Source organism: Crocuta crocuta, unplaced genomic scaffold, assembly GCF_008692635.1.
Source record: "Crocuta crocuta isolate KB4526 unplaced genomic scaffold, BGI_CrCroc_1.0 scaffold193, whole genome shotgun sequence".
NCBI classification, from domain to species: Eukaryota; Metazoa; Chordata; class Mammalia; order Carnivora; family Hyaenidae; genus Crocuta; species Crocuta crocuta.
This window is the reverse complement of record NW_027529624.1, coordinates 1,906,093-1,920,656: the sequence shown is the minus strand read 5'-3', so window position 1 is coordinate 1,920,656 and position 14,564 is coordinate 1,906,093. Positions and strand designations below refer to the sequence as shown.

Genomic DNA, 14,564 nt, shown 5'->3' with positions numbered 1-14,564 from the left:
TTGTCATAAACCTTAATAATCATGATTTCAAGATTTTTGCTGCTGGATTTGATCTGCTAGTATTTTATTTAGAATTTTTCATCTATATTTATGTGTGGTTAGGTCAGAATTTTTTTTTTCCTCTACCATTCTTCCAAGATTTTGAGATTGAGGTTATATTAGCTTCATAATTGAGATGATACTAGCTTCATGAGTTGTATAGCTTTCCTTTGATATTATTTCCTGAAACACCGATTTTCATATTCATCTTCATTAAATATTTTATGTTTCTTATAAGTTTAGTAAAAGTTTGAAAAAGTGTAAAAACATTTGTGCCAGATGTTTTTTGAAGGAAGAGACTTTTTCATCTATTGTGATTATCATTTGATCTTACTTCTAGCATCCTAATTTTATGTTTTTGTTTACCATCCTTTATCTATGCTTCTTTTATCTTGCCATTTTTTCCTAATTTTACACTTTCCTTGGTAAATTTTAATGACTTAGTGATGATCTCTTACTTTATTAACATAAATCCCACACATTTATTAAATCCAAACTACATTTTTTCAGCGAAGCCTAAAGTTATTTAATATTCTGAGATAAAAACCTTTATGCTATGACCAGTCTTTGAAGATTCTCTTCCTATCACCTCACATTATATTGTAGCCTAAAATTTGCTTTGACTTTTTTTAAACACACATTTATTTTTTAAATTATAATCAGTAACTAAATGTGCTTACAAACTTAATTTCTCTCATCTTAAAACAGGGCCTCCAAATGGTTTGACTTTCCTTCCCTGGAGAATGGGGTGCGTCTATGGAACCCCCTTCCATCTTGGTAGGTTTGTGACTTCTCTGACCAACACAGTATGGGGGGAAGGGACACTTTAACTTCTGGAACTGGGTCATAAAAGGCAATGTGGTTTCCCCCTGGAATAGTGACCCACGATGTGAGAAGTTTTAACTGTTCAGGGGCCACCATGTGGTGTAGACACTGAGCCATAAGAAATGCTCATGGAAGGCATCCTGACCACAGTCCTATCCAAGTCATCCAAACTCAAGCACAGACATGTGAGAGAAGAAGCCTCCAGCTGATTCTATCCTCCAGTTGTTGATGTCCTACTGTCTTTGAGTGTTCCCATTAGAGGTGCAGAGACAAGAGGTCAGAGGTCATAGGGCAAAGACCACATCCTTGCTGTGCTGTGTTCCAAATTCCTGACCCACCAGAATCCATAAGCATAATGAAAGGGCTGTTTTCAGCCACTATGCTTTGGGATAATTTGTCACACAATAACAACTAAAAACATGTTTGTTTCTTGTCACCCAGGCCTTAGCTATGGCTTTTTCTTCTTGCTGAAATGCATCCTTTAAGTGCCTTTTAAAGTGACGTTCTATGGGGTCAGATTCTCTTAGTCTTTGTAGAACTGAGTATGTCTTTACTTTGCCCTCACTCTTGAATAATGGTTGACAGTTCTTTGTTATCAACAGTTGAAAGATACTATTTTTGGCTTGAAAAATTATTTTATTTTTATTTTATTTTTTTTTTAATTTTTTTTTTAATGTTTTATTTATTTCTAGGAGAGAGAGAGAGAGAGACAGCGTGAGCAGGGGAGGGTCAGAGAGAGAGGGAGTCACAGACTGAAACAGGCTCCAGGCTCTGAGCTGGCAGTCGGCACAGAGCCCGACGCGGGGCCCGAACCCACGAACCGCGAGATCATGACCTAAGCGAAAGTCGGACGCTTAACCGACTAAGCCACCCAGGCGCCCCTGAAAAAATATTTTAAATCTATCAATATGGATTTTTAAAAGTCCACCAGGAAGGATTAAACAAATTTGTCTAGCCTTCTGGTGCAGCATCTGCGCCCAGGGCACGCACTTGAGTCATGGTAACTGAAGAAGCATGGGTTTTGTGGTCAGGCAGATCTGATTTTGAAACAGAGCTCCGCCCCTCGCTCCTTTGCCATATTGATCTCGGGCAAGAAAATTCTCCAAGCTTCCTTTCCACCTATTATTATCTGCCTTGCAGAGTTAATGTGAGACACCAGCAGTGGCACGTGCCTCCTAGGTGTCTGTTATAACCAGCGTCATTATCCTGCCTTTGCTTTACGCTCTACCTCAGGCCTCACAGGTTGTTGCAAGAATTAAATGAGAACATGCCCAATATTATGTCTGGTGCATACTAGGCCTTCAGTAAATGTTACCTTGTTTTTATGAGTAGTATTCAATAGAAGAAAGTTAGATGAGGTGGTGGCTTAGCAGAAAGAACAGGAGCTCTAGCATGGAAAAGATTCCAGGGGAGGGAGTGGGGCACTCAGCGTAGCCTGTGGTACTCACGTGGGCAAGACCCCTCTCCTTTCTGCTCTGCTTGCCCCTGAATCCAGGAAAAGCAATTCCTGCCTCCTAGTGCTTGGTGGGGGCCTGGCTGACATGTGCAACATTTGGCAGGTTCTGGGTAAGAGAGCCGGCCCAGCCCTCTAAGCCCGGAGAAGCCGTCTGGAAGGCTCGGTCATGGCCACGTGGCGTGGGAGCCAATCCCTGAGAGGGCTGCTCCTGTATGGCCTCCCCGAGTGGGTCAGCTGTGACGCTCAGCCAGCAAACAAGTGTATAAGCAGGTGAAAACTTGGGCAGTCTGCAGTCCTGCCTCCTTGGCCGGCAAACACCGGGTCACTTTTCAAACCGTTTGATGCCCCAGTCCTTCCAGAAACTACTCTTACTTCCAGATGTTCCTAACAGTGAAATCAGAGGCATTTGGTGAAAACCCAGAGAGAGAGGGTAAAGGCACCTGCACTGGCTTGGGGTCCAGGTGTCCTGTGAACTGAAATCACAGCAGTCAACGGAAAACACGGGGCATGTGTGTGTTTTAAAAGTAGAAACCCTATTTTCCTCAGCTCCATTAGGATTCAAAGTTCATTGCCTGCCAGCCTACCTTAGGGGTCTAATTTTGCTAGAAACTTCTGCTTGCAGCAAAGAAACGTCTGGCTACTTTGGTTCACAGCATAGGCTCTTTCAGTGAGAAGGAATTAGGAAGAAAAGAGTGAAAAGGAATTAAGGAGAAGAAAGGAGTCAACTACCTTTGAAAGAGGCCGTTCTGGGAAGAGGTGGTAGAGACCCGCCGGGGTCATGGTGACAATCCCCACCGTCACGTAGTGGTCAGCCCGCGCCATTCACGGTGGCAAGGATCGTGTGGGAGTTATAAGATAGATGGAGCTGGCCCCTGCGGTTGGGGGAGGGGGCCCGTGAACAGAGGGCTCTTTTTCCTAATTAGCTGTTTTTATACAGGGAACACATGACCCAAACACAACCACCAACTGTGTCTTTGACATATACAGGCAGAAAGGGGGAGCTGGGCTTTTGTCTGCCGCAAATTCTTTCAACTTGCCCGTCACCCCAAGCTGCAAAACCCAACAATGAGTCGGATGAGCAGGACCGTTGCAGACAGTTTGCTAAATGGACTTGAAAACAGGTATTATTTCACCCCACTTAAGGTTGGAAAATACTGTAAAAGTGAAATTGGGTTAGTATCTCCTTCTTTTATTTTCAAAAGATTTGTGGCCATTTCTGCCATGTGTCCAAGCTTTCAGTGTGTCCCCAAATAGCACATGGCTCAAAAAGAAATAAACACACTTCAAGTTTTTCTTAGTGATAAATGCAACCCTTTCATAGAACCCTGACTGTTCTACTGTCCCAACTTCTTTTATCACATTAACTTAATATAAACAAATGAATTTCAAAGAATACTGCCAAGTGAATTACTTTCCCTGTTGAACGAAGGATACTCAGTAATATATATAATTAGTTTAAGAATCAGCAAACTGAAGAATAAGGGATAAACCGAAAAGGGATGCTTCCTTTGTGGATGCGGGTATGCATTTCAACAGGTGTGATCCTGTCAATTCTTTGATTTTGAAGCGAAGAAAAAAATCTCAAATCTTTTTCAGCCGTTTGCTTAACTGAAAGCAGTTATGCACGAGTGACTTGCCCAGAACCAGAGGTAACATGTGCTAACACTAACTAGGCCAAGTTGGAAGTCATCACAATGCCATGCCTGATGGCACTGCCCAGGTAGAAGTCACCAGAACACTTCCATCCATGACTCAAAGAGGACGCCCCGCATCTGTAGCTATGGCGCAAGCCAGAGCAGAGAACTTCCCAATGCAGAGATTAAAGAAATCTACAACAAAACCCTCCTCCAATTGGGGAAACACAGTCTTTCATGGACAGAGCTGTTTAGAAAAAATAGTGCCGCCTTTGTTTCACTACATACTTGCTCCGTTGTATAGCACAACTGGAAAATGGTGACAAGACCATAAAAAGCTGGATGGAAAAGTGTCAAATTAAACCCAGAGTGAAACCCCGAGCTGATTGGCTTAATTGGAGATAATGAGAAATGAAACCACACCTCTGCTTGCAAAGTAAAATAGTGAGCAGAAGCAATTACCCAGAAAATGTACCAACAGCCCTTTGCCGAAATGCCTAGAAATGTGAGGCCAAAGCATTTTGAGGTTTCAAATGTCTGGATGATGCCTTAAAGTTTCCCTTCACTTTGCTAATGATGACCAGGACCCAATGCATACTCCATTCTTCCCAGTGAAAAGTGGAAAACCATCTCACGATGCAGCATAGCATTCACCCCAAGTCAGTGTTAGGTTCCTGCCTGCAGACCATGATAAGTGCCCCTGGGCAGAGATTTCAAGGCCTGTTTACACTGGGAGCAGCACTTGGGTAGGGAGGTGAGGAGGACCCAAGGGAAAATGAACATAAAAGTCCTCTTCTAGTTATCAGACTGGCGCACACTGTTAAAGAAAGCTTTAGCCACTCCACTACTGGAGTGTCAAACAAGCCATGTGCAAATGTTCAAAGAATCAGAGAATCAAAGAATCAAAGAATCAGAGGATTCTTCTACTTCCCACTCTTGGGAAGTGCACACAATGGAATTCTGCAAAATAGTCCCCGGAAGCAGTATTCACTGGGGACACCGGGCAACAGAGGCACGCACCTAGTGCTATCTGTTCCTCTTTCAACTTAGACAGCACTCTCTTGTGAGGACCTGCATTTTTATATGCTTTAGCACACAATCCCCAGAAATCCTGATGATGCTGTGTCCTTCCAGAACACACACGTTTCAGGGTGATGTCCTTGTGAGCTCAGGGACAGCAAGTGAGATCACGCTGGGTCCGGAGAGGTGGACTTCATGCATGAAGCCCGGAGAAACAGGGTTTGGGTATGGGGAGGGCTGGGGCAGCCTTACCGAAGCTGGGGGCACTATGCAAGGTCATGTCCCGGATCACCCTTGTGCCGAAACAGGACCACATCAGGAGGAACTGCTGGGCCACTTTCTTCAGGGACCCTTGTCTCTTGGCAGCCACCTACAAGAAAATGAACGGCTTACACAGTGATCACTTAACCTTTCCTTTATTACTGTCTGTCTGAAAAATGATAGGAAGGCTTATGGATCTCCAAGTTCAATGCTATGGAACAATGGCTTTTTGACTTTCTGTTTCTACCAGCAAAAATACACTTTAAAAAATGAAATCTTATGTCGGGAACCAATGTACACCGCAGATAAACGAGACGCTGACCGGGCTGAATCAAGGGAAGGAGACTCACGGTCCTGCCTCCTGCAACCCCTGCCTCGGGAGGGGGCCCAGGCCTCTCCCCGGAACCCTGGGGCTCCATGGCTGCTGAGGAACACTCAGACAGCTCAGTGTGGGGCTCTGCGTCTGCCAAGTGCCACACAGGTGAGTGGTGGGCTGCAGTACCAGGGCTGCTCCTTCCGCTCCAGCTTACCAACCTTCACAACACACCGGTCCACCATGGTGTCTAGCCACTCGATGTAGGACTCGATGGGAGACTGCTCCTCCAGGAGGTGGTCAAACTCCTGGTACACTGTCAAACAAAGGAGAGCCCCCACACATCACTGCAGCTGTGTCTACACAGAGCCACATCTTAAAAGAACAAAGGAATAAAACTGAATAAAAATAAAACTCCAGCCTCAGCGGAGCACTCAGACTTTAGAAAGCATGCCCCAACTTACCTTTCCAGGCTCATCTTCACAGCCGTGAGCACCGGAAAGCCTGGCTACTACCCCATATAGCTTGCCATGCGCCCTGCCCCCAACAAACCCTGCTTTTCTCAGGCAGTTAGTTCCCTTTGCTTGGACCAGCCGAAATGACCCTTCTTGTGAAATCCTTTTTTCTCTCCCCAGGCCCCTCACCAGCAGAACTGATCGCTTGTCCTCTGCTTCCACAGCACTTTATTTTCTGTATTTCACCTTTCCTGCATCACTAATGCTGTGCTATGTTTGAGGTGGGGGGTGTGTGTGTCTCCCATGCCAGCTCTCCATCTGGATCTCTTTCTTAGCTGAGGCCTTCCCTGTATACAGGTGTTATCCAGGACGTGCTTCCTTGCACAAATGGGCACAGACATCGCAGCTCCCTTGCTCTCTGCCTCATGGTAGAGCTTCTAAACCACAGCTATATTGGGCAAATAGCCCTAACCAGCCTCTCAGAGCTCAGCATGTAGCAGATGCTTACTCACTGTTCATCGCATCAAGGAAACAACCTCCGCATTAGTAATGGGAGGGCTGTCATACCATTGATAACCTGTCTTCAGCTGCATGTCAGGTAACTGAATCTGGAAGGGCTGTGTGATTGTTGAAGTGAACAGAAAACAAACACCGCTGTGGTTTGTAACATCTCTCCTGACTGCCATATTTGTGGGGGGTTTGCATGTGGAGCTAAGTAAACCAAACCACGCCTTCAGATCCACATGTTTCTGTAGCTTTCATCTGCCTGAGTGGTTTCCGTCATCCCGTTCCACCAGTCTGGCCAACCCGTTCCATTTTCCTGAGCCGATGACTGCCATGGAGGTCAGCTGCCGGGGCCAGGAGATCCGGACAGTTCAGAATGAGAAGGGGCTGAATGAGAAGTCTGCTGACTTGGTATTGCATCCTCTTACAGATGAGGAAGCTATGTCCAAATGAGATTAAGTGACCCCCCCCAAAGTCAAAGGGTGAGTGAGGGCCAGAGCAGGGACTGAAGTCCACGCCTGACTTCTCTGGTGTTCCCGTTCTCCTGACAGCACTGTCGCCTCACAGGTGGCGAGGCAAATGCTTGCAGCTGACATTTACTAGGTTCTTTCTTTGTGCCAGGCACTTCCCTAATGATGTGGACACTCTCACCCCACCCTACAGCAACCTCGAGAATGTGACACAGCAGTCACTCAAATGTTTGTTGAATGAACAAATGAGCAACCCAAGGAGGCCGGTATGATTTTCTACTCCCCATTTTACAGATGAGGCAGCAGAGGCAGTCAGAGATGAGTGACTTTCTGAAGGTCTCACAGCTACTGAATAGGCAGGTTTCAAACACAGCCTGACTCGACGCTCGCCTCCTAACCACGGCACTGTGCCGGGGACACAGTGTGCATGCTGCCCCATTTAATCCCTCCACATTGTCCCCATGTCAGAGACCTGGAAGCCAAGGTCACAGTACATTGGAGCCGGGGTATGAATCAAGGTCAGTTGGACACCCCAACCCTCTGCTCTTACCACAGTTATTCTAATCNTAGGCAGGACCTATTTCACAGAGGAGATGGAAACCCCCCCAAACAGGACTGTGTAGGCTTGACAACTAGTTATAAGGAAAGATCGATGCACACATGGTCGGTGCAGCACACAGTTGTGTTCAGGAACTTACTTCTCAGCTGTCTGGTGGGAGCTGCAGGATGACACTCGTGTGCCGGGCCACCTGCCTTGAGGGCTTGTGCGCTTGCTCAGCCCTCCTGTTCCAGGCGTTGCATCATAAAGCATGTCCTCCTTGGAAACATTCAGCCATTTGTAAATTACTTGTTTTGTTTCTGATTTGCCATTAGCTCTAAAATCCACATGGGAAGGGCAGTGTCCATATTATTCACTGCTTTTTTGCCCAGCTTCTAACAGAGTGCCTGGCCCAGGACAGGCATTCAGTAAGTGCCGGCTGGGCTGAACTGACCTTGTCACTCCCTTCCACTAGAAGAAAAGTATGATCACGGCTCTAAAAGGTGCTGTTCTGTCCCGGGCCTGAGAGAACTTGAAGAGAAAACTCCCAAAAGTTCCTTCTTGGAGAGGCCGCAGTAACCTCCGAGGGACTCCAGCAAAGGCTCGGAGCCTGGTCCCTAAAGCAAGTGATGGTGACTGCATTTCCCCTTCTGCATTTCCCCTTTGTTTTCCTCCACAAAAGGTGCTGAGGGGAAGAGAGCAGGGTCTCATGCTGTTGGGAGTTAGCAGAACTGGAAGTTGTATCATTCTGGGTTTCCACTCATGTGTTTGGTCCTGCATAGACATTACTGGCACCTGTCCATGGCTGGCCTGGGATGAGATCCTGGGGACACAGTGATCAGAGGTACGGTGAGTGCTGTTAGGGGGCTGACACCCATGCTTTCTGTTGGCCTTACAACCGGGAGTAGGGACAGACAGAATAGGAGGCGTGAGTGCAAGAACTTGGAGAGGCCCTGCAGCCTCTGGAACTTGCCCACATCTCATCAGTTTTGTCTCCTCTGCTCCTCCCAGTGAGCAGCACCAGTACGTGGTGGTGAAGCGCAGGTGTGAGCACAGCCCTGCTGCCTGGGCTGAGTCTAGTCCTCTGTAAAATGGGGGTGCCGTGTATCTTCCCCATGGGCTGGTGTAGAAAATTAGTGAGATCACGTGTGTGGTAGGTCTGACTCAAGACCCTGCACAGACTAGGCAGTCCATGAGCTCAATCATTATTTTCGGGACCATCTCTAAAGCTCTTACCAGGGGAAAGCAGGCTGGGGGCTGCTGCGGAGGAAGGAACAGTGTCCACGGAGCTCTGGGGAAGAAGCCCCAGGAAAAGTCCTGAACCTGGGGTTCAGGTCTCAGCTGTTCCAATTGCTTTTGAAAAGGACTCAGTGGGAAAGAGGCCCCTAATAGGAACTTTCTTGTTTATAAACACCACATGCTTAGGCCGGCTGAAGTAAGTCCCCTCAGGAGGACATACAGAAGGCATATACTGGAAATCTGAGGGGCCTGGGGCTTTTGGGAAAACAGACCCCTCTTCTTGAGGCACAGCCGCTGTGCAGCTTCCTGAATAATGTACTATCAGGATCTGAGGCCTCACCCCACTCAGAAGGTAAGAGTGCCCCAGCTGTCACATCCCCCCACCTCCAGCCATACTCAGCACCCACCTTTCTGAGAGCCGGCGGGAGAAGTGTGGACTCATCATTCCATACTCCTCCCCTCCAGAGGCACAAGAAAGGAAGGCTGAGCAGTGAGGAGGTTGCCAGTAGACCGGCGTCTGGGGTGGCCGGGTGTGGGATGCCCTGGGCAGGGGGCTGTGGGGGGCACAGCAGAGAAGTGCTGACAGTGGTCATGTTCTCTGGCCTCCTCAAGTCCTTGGCTACCATGAACAACCAACCTGACCTCATCCAGAGAACACGAGGAGCAGTATCCCTACAGTCGTTGTCCACAGGGACATGAACATGTACGCGCAGATGCAAACCACCATCCATTCCTTCTCCAACATTTACTGTGATTGAAAGGTTCACCTGCCAATAGGTGGGCTGACTCGCGTGACCCTCCGCTGAAAACCAGGCAGCCTGTCCGGCTGACGCCAGGCTGACCTACACTCGGACAGGCAACAAGCTTTTGTTCTCATTTTTTATGCCACCTATGGAACTATTTCTGGCACTGAGGGGTCACATCTGGAGCCTTTTGCATAACACTGTGTGCCGCCCACTGCACCAGGCCCCCTTTTCCCCAGCAATGTTGACACATGTCCTTTTAAATCAATTAGCCCTCCCATCTGGGCTGACCCATTTAACAGGAACAATAAGACGGAAGGAATCCTGGGGGGAAAGCACAGGGTGGGAATGTCACTTAAATATTTACCAAGATACTTTTTCTTTCTTTCTTTTAAAAACAAAAACAGAAAAGACACAATCCTCGGTGGAACATCTTACACTGGATGATGAGTTTCCGGTGCTCATCGCGGGAGTCTTCCATGGTGTAGAGGGTTTGCTTGGTGATGCTGTTGAGGTCCACGTTCCTCCAGTCTTCCAGCATTTGGAATGTGATGTCTGCACTGTGGATCACTGTCCGAGATGCCTGTAATCCAATCCCATCAACTCATTAGCTCATGGGCTGTTAGGTTAAAACCCCTGCACGTTATTTTCTTTTTAATGAACCTGCATATGGTATTTTGTAAACTACTTTGAAATGAATTAAGGAAAACTCAATTTCAGGGAATCAGCAGATGAGCCTATCACTCGGGCCTATATACACTCTTTTCTCTTGTGGCTCTCTTTTCTCGTCTTTATAAAAAATTACTCCAGGGTGGCCTAGGATAGACCAAACCCTTCTGTTCCCAGTTCCTTTGGTCTTGACTCCTGGGGAGCAATGGGATGAAGCCCAGAGACCCGTCAGCCTTCTGAGGTCAGCTGGTGGGATGGGAGCTCTGTGCTTAGTAATGTGTCTCTAGTGGCTGAGAAACAAAGGGCTCAGAGGGGGGAATGGGCCTGCTCCCCATGGGCCCGTGGTAGCTTTAATCCCAGAGATCTTACAGTGTGTATTTTTCCTATAAATGCATTCTGAGGCAGTTTATGGTCTAGCTTTCCATATCTGCTTTTTGGTTTTAAGGTAACAACAGTGATGAAAACAAATATGAACAACGAAGGGAAGGAAAGGGAGACAACCAACACCTTAAGACTCGGGTGCTTATGAATGTGCGTGTGATGTGCGTGTATGTGCGTGGGCTCACACGCACACTTAACCTGTGGCTTCCTCAGCGAACCCTCATGACTAGAAAACTTAAATTTGCAAGTTGGGACAATATTTGGAGACACCAAGTTGGAACGATGTTGGTAAAAGCCAAGAAAAACATTTCCAGGATCCTTCCTTTACCTGCATATTAAAAAAAAAAAAAAAAGATTTCCAATACACAATGGACATTACAAGTCTCTTAATGCTTGTGAATTTCCAGGCAAAGGTAAATAGTGGCAACCCCATTTTATCCCCAAACTGTCCGAAGACAATTCTTGCTTAAATAACTGCAGAACTCTTTGAAGGTCAGAGGCCTAAAATATATGAATATATGTGTTGGGTTAGTCTGTAATGATAATCAAAACCTTACCAAATGTAAAGGTCTGGGATCCTGGACTCAAATATACTTAGTTCAACTCCTGGCTTTGCTGCTAACCAACTGACTGATTTGGGGCAGGCTAACAGATTAATCTCAGTTTCCTGATCTATACAATGGAGATGTAATAGTGTCTCCCTCTTAAGAAGGGCTGCTGTTTGAGGACTCCTTGAGATAATGTTTGAGACAGCACCAAATCCTAACCACCAGACCACCAGGGAACCTTCCTTGAGATAACGTTTGAAAAGGGCACCATTTAGGGGGTAAGAGCTCAATAAATGAGCTGCTTTACTCAGATCTGTTCTCTTTGAGGTGAGACAGGGACAAGGCAGGGCCGTGGCACATGTAGTCCCTGCCAGCTCACCCGGCCATCACGTCACAACTGAAATGTCACACCCATGGACAGGCCTTCTCAAACCACTAAATCGGACTTACATGCCCCATTACTCTCTATTTCCATTTTGTTTCCTTCACAACACTCACCACTTTTGTTTTTGGGTTTACATGTTGTTGTTTTTTTCTTTTTTCTGCTGAGGGCAAGTACCACTAAACATACAGGAGAACTCAAAAGATATTTTGGAATGAACAGTTGACCTAGGACTGCCAAGTTGCTTGCTTAGTGTATCTGAAAAGTCCGGGGTATTGAGAGCCGGGGTTTAAGTGTGACTTGTATGTGTTTAGGAAAGCTCGCCGGCATACTAGTTAAGATGTTCCATGGTTTCATTCCTATCACCAACCCCAGTTCCTTCGGGTGATCCAGAAATGTGTCTGAGAGCTGTCCTGTGAGGACAGAAAGGTAGTGTATACTAATCAGAACAGATACCGTCTGTGTGGGAAGCAGAGAAAGCGCACGTGCATGTGCAGATGGCTGTAGGTATGGATATGGATGCTTTTACCTACGGGTGCATTAAAGGTTAAAAGGTTTCCTAGACTGTCTGAGCTGAGGAGGGCGGCACCAAAGCCAGGCCTAGTTCTCTGATACAACCCAAGCCCAGCTCTTCCAAGCTGGGGATGGAACCAGATAGCATGCATCCTTGGAAATAGGGCAGTGTTCCTCTATTTTGCCAATGTTTTTTGTTTTCTCCCTCAAATCCCACTAATCTGTCAGCCTCTGCCCCATCCTGAACAGTGCCCAGCTAGGGCCTCTCTCCCAGCCAGCATGAACACAGAAGGCCTTCTCTCTGGTTTCCCAATCACCCTGTGCCATTTGCACCAGGGGCAGGGCAGGAACAGTGAGTGTATGTGAGTGTGGCCTGGAGGCCTCCTTCAGGCCACTCTAAGCAGAAACCCCTTCCTTCAACCTTGACCTTGAATAACTGGCACCAACCCAGAGACAGCAGTATAAGGGAGAGAAGGCAAACCCAACACAGAGAGGGTAGGCAGGTGATAATGTGAGCGAGACGGGCCAGCCAAGCATAAGAGGAAGTGGGGCTGACAGGGAGCACAATGCCAGCTGGGCAGAGAGAGCTCAGCCCATCCACTTGATCCCTGACCTGGAAAATGGGGCTCTGGAGCTGTTTAGCTGTCATCTCCCAGTTTCAGCTTTTAACAACGAAGTAAAAACAACTTTAGAACACATGCAAATCAAACAAAAGTAGCTCCACCCATCTGAGGGCTCATCTGCGGCCACCAGTTTGCCCCTTCTGCTTTAAGATTGTTGATATTTCTCTTTAAATTATCTTAATGTTTATTTACTTTTGAGAGAGCGAGCCTGAGCAGGGGAGGGGCAGAGTGAGGGGGCGGGGGGTTGGGGTAGAGAATCCCAAGCAGCCTCCATGCTGACAGCAGAGAGCCTGATGCAGGGCTCAAAACCATGGAATTGTGAGATCAGGAGCAAAGTTGGAAGCTTAACTGGCTGAGCCACCCAGGTACCCTGAGATCATTGATATTTTAATGAATTTGTTTATAGGCTGCCTTAATAGACTAAGATTCCCTTCCTTAAGGTACAAACTTAATGGAAACACAAAGCTTTATGTCATCAAGTTACAACTAAGGAGTTAGAGTGGGCTCTGCCACCTTTCACTGTACACATTTTTGTTATTTTTGAATTTTTTATAGTACGCATATGTCACTTCTGTGCTAAACAGAACAAAAATGTGGAAAAAATAAAAGTGGTAAATACTTAACATACTGTGTGGCTTTGAACCCTTCTGGATGACACATACATAATGAACAAATCGTGCTCTTTATCTGTTTAAATCATTTCTCTCTGTGGCTCACAACTGGGGGGGTCACTAAGCCCCCAGGCTACACTTGGCAGGGTTTGGAGACATTCCTGATTGTCATGACCAAGGTGGTACCTGGAGTGGGTGGTGCTGTTGGCATCTGGGTGCTTGCGTGCAGGCAGAGGCCAGGGAGGCTGCTAAATATCTACAGTGCACAAAACAACCCCCCACAGCAAAGAAGTATCCAGCCCCAAATGTGAACAGTGGCTGAGAAATCCTGATTAACTGAAGGGAAACATAAACTTGGGCACCAGAGAACATGTCTGAAAGGTAAAGGGAATTTACCAGCAGAAATTATTTTGTGTATTAGTCTAAACAATTTAGCGACTGCCTAATGTTTTTATTCTTTATCAGTAGAAATTACAGGTAACAGTAGGAGTGTATCAACCACCTACCGAACTGTATTGAACTATTAAACAGCCATACCCTGACAGATCCTCTCGGGAGCTGTACTTGTGATTTGCCCCCCAAATGCAATGACTTTGTGGTCATTAGAACACGTGACACAGGATACGTACCTGGCAGAGATGATTCAGTGACGTCTGCCGTCTCAGAATTTGGGAAAACCTTCTTGACACTGAAAGAAGAAAGCATTAGTTTGAAATACTGGCATCTCGTACGGTCCTACCCTGGATTCTCCGGGGACAGATTTCAAAAAGTAGCTTATTTGCCTAAATTTGCCTCAATGTCCAACCCCATTTTACGCACCCACTGGCAAAACCCTGCATTTGATTCTTTGTTCTCCCATGTGGACAACTCTTCCCTAAAATGGTGATATTTGGGGTACATATTTCAAAGTCACCAGCCTGCCACACTGGCAGGTGTGAGAAATAGTGGCGTCAATCAACCGTGAGTAAAAGCAATTATTTACTTGTCTTTCATTTCGCTAATTGCAAGCTCCATCACTTCACCCCATAAATAATTGCTGGAATCAAGTGGAAGCTTTGAAGAGGGCCCTTTAAAAGTAGTATATCTAATAGGGAAACTTGATTGCACCTCAGTGGTGTGTGGCACTCGGGGCCGCTTTTAGGATGAAAACCTGGGCTGCACCTTGAATGTGGCTTTGCATTCATGATTGGCCATTTTTATCAAATGATTTCCGTGATCTACTTGCATGTTTTGATGATCCTGTTTACTTTGGGTGGTATAGTATATACAAACAGAGAGAGAGAGAGAGAGAGAGAGAGAGAGAGAGAGAGAGTCTATAGCTGATGGTTTGAAGTGGGGGG

The 14,564-nt window shown here is 46.6% G+C and overlaps 1 protein-coding gene across 3 annotated transcripts in view; it reads right to left on the bottom strand.

The window, feature by feature from the left end:
- RFX4 (regulatory factor X4) overlaps positions 1-14,564 on the bottom strand; it is a 159,261-nt gene that overhangs the window by 31,587 nt on the left and 113,110 nt on the right. For all 3 annotated transcript variants that reach the window (XM_077762006.1, XM_077762007.1, XM_077762008.1), the window contains 4 exons: positions 13,854-13,912; positions 9,936-10,080; positions 5,770-5,864; positions 5,227-5,344 (listed from right to left, as the gene is read on the bottom strand). In XM_077762006.1, coding sequence (XP_077618132.1) covers positions 5,227-5,344; positions 5,770-5,864; positions 9,936-10,080; positions 13,854-13,912 — 417 coding nt within the window. The remainder of the gene's footprint in view (positions 1-5,226; positions 5,345-5,769; positions 5,865-9,935; positions 10,081-13,853; positions 13,913-14,564) is intronic.